At 39.7% G+C, this 6,928-nt stretch overlaps 1 protein-coding gene across 1 annotated transcript in view; it reads left to right on the forward strand.

Annotated features, from left to right (window-relative positions):
* Vps53 (vacuolar protein sorting 53) overlaps nt 1–6,928 on the forward strand; it is a 148,640-nt gene that overhangs the window by 132,059 nt on the left and 9,653 nt on the right. The window contains exon 12 of the mRNA XM_089095546.1: nt 5,943–6,099. Within this exon, the coding sequence (XP_088951672.1) occupies nt 5,943–6,099 (157 nt within the window). The remainder of the gene's footprint in view (nt 1–5,942; nt 6,100–6,928) is intronic.

Consider the following 6,928-nt stretch of genomic DNA (forward strand, 5'->3'; position numbering starts at 1 on the left):
ATGAAAACTTTATATGCCCCCAGGGCATAACTTACAACCCTTGTCCTTAGGGCTGTGAGGGGGTTGTCATCCTCAAAGACCTAATTTATAGAACTTAAAACTATGTTGAATAAAATGGCTACCTCAAAATTTTTAATGGATGTGTTTGGGGAAAAGGTGGGTGTGAGAGCGGGGATAGTTGCCCTCCAATCACTTTCTACTATTAAAAAGGGCACTATCCCTTTGGATTTCCAATCGAAAGAGCCCTCTTTCAAGTTTTTACGACAAAGATTTCAATAAAAAGCTTATATGCCCACAGGGCATAACTTATAACCCTTGCCCTGAAGACTGTGGAGGGAGTGTCCTGCTCAAAGGTATAATTTCCTGAACTTTAAACCGCATGGAACAAAATAGATATCTATTTATTTCAATAAAACCTTATATGCCCCCAGGGCCTAATTTATAACCCTTGCCCTGAAGACTGTGGGGGGAGTGTCCTCCTCAAAGGTATAATTTCCTGAACTTTAAACTGCATGGAACAAAATGATTATCTAAAAATTTTTATTGGATATGTTTGGGGAAATGGTGGGTGGGGAAGGTGTGTTAGTTGTCTTCCAATCACTTTCGACTCTTAAAAAGGGCACGAGCCATTTCAATTTTCAATCGAATGGGTCCTTTTTGAAGTTTCTACGTCAAGGCTTTATATAAAAACCTTATATGCTCCCAGGGCATAACTGAAAACCCTTGTCCTGAGGGCTGTGGGGGAGTTTCCTCCTCAAAAACATAATTTATATCTGGAAATCCAAAACACTGAACAAAATGGCTATCTAAAAATTTTGATTGAATGTGTTTGGGGAAAAGGTGGGCGAGAGAGGGGGGCTAGTTGCCCTCAAATTACTTTCGACTATTAAAAAGAGCACTAGACCTTTGAATTTCCAGTCGAATGAGCCCTTTTTAAAATCTACGACAAAGATTTTAATAAAAACTTATATGCCCCCAGGGCATAACTTAAAACCCTTGCCCTAAAGACTGTGGGTGGAGTGTCCTGCTCAAAGGTAAAATTTCCTGAACTTTAACTGCGGGAAACAAAATGGCTATCTCAAAATTTTGATTGGATGTGTTTGGGAAAATGGTGGGCGTGGAAGGGGTGTTAGTTGCCTTCCAATTACTTTCGACTTTTAAAAAGGGCACTGGCCATTTCAATTTCTAATCGAATGAGCCCTTTTTGAAGTTTCTACGACAACGCGCTCTATAAAAACTTTAAATGCCCCCAGGGCATAACTTACAACCCTTGTCCTGAGGGCTTTGAGGGGGTTGTCATCCTCAAAAACCTAATTTACAGAACTTAAAACTACTTTGAATAAAATGGCTATCTCAAAATTTTGATTGGATGTGTTTGGGGAAAAGGTGGGCGTGAGAGAGGGGTTAGGTACCCTCCAATTCCTTCTGACTATTAAAAAAGACACTAGCCCTTTAATTTCAAAGAAAGATCCTTTTCTTAAGTTTCTAAGACAACGCCTTCTATAAAAACCTTATATGCCCCCAGGGCATAACTTACAACCCTTGCCCTGAAGGCTGCGGGGGATTTTCCTCCTCCAAAAAAATAATGTCTATCTGGAAAACAACTACGATGAACAAAATGACTATTTCAAAATTTTTATTGGATGTGTTTGGGGGAATGATGGGCGTGGGGGGGGCTAGTTGCTCTCCAATCACTTTCGACGATTAAAAAGGGCACTAGTCCTTTAAATTTCCAATCGAATGAGCGTTTTTTGAAGTTTCTACCACAGCGCCTCCTATAAAAACCTTATATGCCCCCAGGGCATAACTTATTTTGATTGGATGTGTTTCGGGAACTGGTGGACGTGAAAGGGGTGTTAGTTCCTTCCAATCCCTCTCGACTATTAAAAAGGCACAAGCCACTCCAATTTCCCAATTGAATGAGTCCTTTTCGAAGTTTCTACGAGAATTTCTTCGATACGAAGGGGCCTGCTCTAAAGGAAAAAAATAATAAATGATATATTATGCCAACATCGTCTTTGTATTCCCTCAGGGTATAACTTAAAACCCTTGCCCCGAGGGTGGTGGGGGAGTGTCCTCCTCAAAAACAGTAAATCAACTACGCTGAACAAAATGGCCATCTCAAAATTTTGATTGTATGTGTTTGGGGGAATGATGGGCGTGGGGGTGGGGCTAGTTGCCCTCCAATCACTTTCGACTATTAAAAAGGGCACTAGCCCTTTGAATTTTCAATCGAATGAGCCCTTTTTCAAGTTTCTCTGACAGCGCCTTCTATAAAAACCTTGTATGCCCCCAGGGCATAACTTAAAACCCTTGCCCCGAGGGATATTGGGGAGTGTCCTCCTCAAAAACATATTTTCTATCTGGAAATCAACTACGCTGAACAAAATGGCTATCTCAAAATTTGATTGGATGTGTTTGGGGGAATGATGGGCGGGGGGGGGGGGGGGGTTAGTTGCCCTCCAATCACTTTTGACTATTAAAAAGGGCTCTAGCCTTTTGAATTTCCAATCGAATGAGCCTTTTCTGAAGTTTCTACGATAACGGCTTTAACGGCGGAAATTAATGACAATGGTGTGCGACTAATCGATTTTTGCGCTACTCATGAACTTATCGTCGGCGCAACATGGTTTCCACATAAACAGATTCACAAGTATACTTGGAACTCGCCTGATGGTGTAACACGAAATGAAATGGACCGTATCCTAATTTCGATGGTGCAGGCGACGATGTCTAGAGGATGTTAGAACCTTCTGAGGTGCCAATTGCTATTCCGATCACCAACTTGCTGTTGCCAAGTTCAAGCTGAAACTAAAAACTGTGACAAAGCCCCAGCGGCAAGTGAAAACCTTCAATTTGAGGAAATTGCAGGACCCGAACGTATTGCAAAAGTATACTACAGCTTTGTCAAACAAGTTTTCCCTTCTAAGAGACGAAGTGTTGCTTGATAGTCAGTGGGAAAAAATTGCAGAAACTGTGAAAGAGGTCGCACAAGAAGTTGTGGGCTACAACAGGAAGAAGAAAGAGCAGTGAATATCTGAAAGTAGTTGGGATATTATTGATCAAAGGGCACAACTCAAAATCCTCGTAGATAAGTATGACCATAGCACGACTTGTTCTAGAGAATATGTAGATAACCTGAAAGCGCAGTACAAGCGTCTCCATAAGCAAGTCAAAGCAGCAACCAGGGATGATAAGAGGACGTACCTGGAAACCATGGCCGAACAGGCTGAGGCAGCCGCTAGACGGGGAGATAGCCGTACTGTGTATGCCATAACCAAGTAGTTAGCGGGTATTTCAAAGTTAACCCAAGTTGAAAGCAAAGAAGGCATCTTGTTAACCCAGACTGATGACATAGTCCGACGCTGGAAGGAGCATTTTAGCGAGGTACTAAATCGGATGCCTCCCACAACTACTTTAAATATCCCTGAAGAACTACTGTTCGATCTCGGAATATGTTCCGAACATCTCATGCTTAGTGAAGTCAAGGAGGCCGTAAAGACTTTGAAAAACAGAAAGGCTGCAGGCAATGATGGCATATCACCAGACTTACTGAAGTACGGTAGAAGTGCCCTAGCCGAACCCGTATTTGAACTTCTTTCCCGTGTTTGGGATGAAGAAGAAGTCCCTAGTGAATGGTCGAAGGCAGTAATTGTAAAACTCTTCAAAAAAGGACAAAAGACTAAGTGTGATAAATGGAGAGGTATTGCTTTACAGTCTGTTGGCAGCAAAGTCCTGTGCCAAATAATTCTTAACAGGATTCAGAGTAAAGTGGTGAAAGTTCTGAGAGATGAGCAGCACGGATTCCGCCAGAATAGATCATGTTGTGACCTGATATTTAGCCTGAGAGTCCTGCTGGATGAATCCAATGAATGACAAGTTCAGCTACTTATAGTATTTATAGATTTTCTCAAAGCCTTCGACTCGATACACCGCGGAACCATGTGGAAGATTTTAGTGCATTATGGAATTCCGACCAAAATTGTAAATATAATTAAAGCGCTATATCATGATATCATGTGCGCAGTACAGACAGAGGGTGGCCTAACGGAATGGTTTTCTGTTCAGTCAGGTGTAAGGCAGGGCTGCATTCTATCACCATTACTGTTTTCCATAGTGATAGATTTTGTTCTCCGTGGATGCAGTTTTAGTGGAGGTCTACAATTAAATCTACTGAGAGAACTCAATGACGGTGATTTTGCTTACGATGTTGCCCTTATTACCCAAAACCCAGAAGATATTTAACTCAACATTATTGAAGTCGGTCATATGGAAAATTTTGTCGGACTCTCCATAAATGCTAACAAGACCAAATCCATGTCGAATGCAGTCATACCTGAATTAGCCGAAGGACTTTTGGTTAACAACGAGGAAACAGTGGTTCGCCATGACGACCTGTCCTGAGCCTTCAACCATAGCTCCTCCAACGAGAACCTCGCCAGCTTCGCCTCCTTCTTTAGCGACCTAAGTCTAAGTAAGTAAGTAAGTAATAAAAACCTTATATGCCCCCAGGGCATAACGTATAATCCTTGCCCAGAGGGTTGTGGGGGAGTTTCCCCCTCAAAAAATATATTTTTTATCTGGAAATCAACTACGCTGAACAAAATGACTATCTCAAAATTTTAATTGGATGTTTTTTTGGGAATGATGGGCTTGGGGGGGGGGGTTTGGGGCTAGTTGCCCTCCAAACACTTTCGACTGTTAAAAAGGGTACTAGCCATTCCAATTTCCAATCGAATGAGCCCTTTTCGAAGTTTCTACGACAACTCCTTCGATACGAAGTGCCCTGGTATGGAAAAAGGAAAAGAAGAAAAAAAAATAATACATTGTGCCCACATCGTTCTGTACTTAGGCAGCGCTATCACGCTGCCTATGATAAGAAAGGTGTCTTCTTCTTGCAATGCTTTAAATTGTGCATATTTGTTTCTAAAATATTTTTAGTTCCTTATAAAAATGACTAAAAAGATGGACCAATTCAGGATAAATTATTGGCATAATATATTAAAAGGTTCTCCCACATCTCTAAATCTTTTACGCTATGATAAAAGAAAAAATAGTATGGCACACTTGAAAAAAATCAAGTGTAGACAATGTTACGTGCAGCGCGGGTACCGATGTCCTGATTTGATGCCTTAGGCCGGGAGTGCTATGCTTACGTGGGGGTAAATCATCCGATGGTTCCCGTATTCTCCCCCGTCCCAATTTCTTCATATACCGATTTGGAGAGGGATTGACTCTGACTGAGCTTACAGAGTCACATCACTGACCCCCGTCCCAAATCAAACAATCATCGACACTAGGATATATATATATATATATATATATATATATATATATATATATATATATATATATATATATATATATATATATATATATATATAATAATAATTCTATGTGCTTTAGATTGGCTAATGACCTATCCAGTAGATAATTATCTAATAACCAAAATAACAAAATTGACGCGTAGCATAGCCGTATGCATGCGGTGTGGCATGATCGTCCAATCAATACTAAATAGTTTGGCCACACAAACTAAAAAAAAAAATTTTATGGACAAGTAGGGTGGTCCTTTAAGGAACCGCATCGACTTAAAATGGTAGTTTTTACCGGCTATTTTTTATGAGCAAGATATAGATTCTGGGAAAATTGGGAGGAAGTTTGCAAATTGAGGGGAAATCATGCTGCAGATTCACATGTTATGACTCGCTTTTTTATAATATTTTTTTAACTATATTATTATATATATATTATTATATTAACTATATATCCTCCAAAATTTCAAACTTTCCACTGTTAAAACCAAAATTTACTATAGCTCTCGAATAGATTTTTAGTAAAATATAGTTTTTAATTTGTGTATTTAAAATGTATTTTTGTTTTCTTAGAATATAGTCTTGAATTTAGCTGTAAAAAAATAATATTCTATATTATTTTTTTAGCTACACTAAGCTGGTCATTAAGGGAATGACTCGTATTGAAATGATTCTTAAGCTGTTGCTCTCACCCAGTGACAAACCAGATTCCTTTATGAACTGCTATCAAAATTTTTTGCCTGACTCTGATCCAAGTGAGCTTCAAAAGGTGCTTGAAATGAAGGTAAGTTTTTGCTATTCTTGATGTTGACAGGTATTTAGGATCACTAACATAAAGACGTTCCCTATATATAAAGCCAGAGCTCTTGATCAGTCTTGGAGCCTGGCGTCAGTATGGGCGGAGTTTGAGCATAATACAGGGAACGAATCTCCTCCCTTCCTCCACAAGCCAGAAATGTAAAATGAAGGATGCAGCCATGTATGGGTGCGCTTCTACCGGTACCCTCTATTAAACTATGTCTAACCTATTCTTTTAAACTATTAAACTATGTCTGATTAGTGCTATGCACGAGAATAGCACTGCTGCTTTCGAGGTAGGAAATGAGGTTAGCAGCTGGTTTTGTATTAAATCCGGAGTTAAGCAGGGTTGTCTTCTATCCCCCTTTATATGCATTATTTTGATGGACTTTGTCTTAAGGAGCACAGGAAAGGCAATGGGAGACTACGTAATCAAATGAGGAGGAAAAAGTCTCCAGGAATTAGATTATGCTGATTATTTAAGCATCCTAGATGAAAGTGTGAGCAAAATGAAATAAGTTTTAGAGGTTTTGCAAGTTCAGGGTGCTAGAATAGGCTTAAAAATTAATGTTCAGAAGACTTAAGTCACTAAGGTTAGGAATAAGTGAAGATGAAAAGGTGACGTTGGGTAATGAAAAGTTTGATCTAGTGGGCAGCTTCACTTACCTTGGTAGTATTGTTGGTGGAGATGGTGGGACCAGTGAAATTTCAAACGGCTAAAAATTACTTACCTGAGATCCCCTCTTTTTCTTCCTAAGTTGCTTCTGAATTTAACCTAGAAAAGAAAATAAATTAATAAATTACTGATGACAGTT

The sequence above is a fragment of the Artemia sp. Qi Xiang Cuo genome, chromosome 10, assembly GCF_049724085.1.
Source record: "Artemia sp. Qi Xiang Cuo chromosome 10, ASM4972408v1, whole genome shotgun sequence".
NCBI classification, from domain to species: domain Eukaryota; kingdom Metazoa; phylum Arthropoda; class Branchiopoda; order Anostraca; family Artemiidae; genus Artemia; species Artemia sp. Qi Xiang Cuo.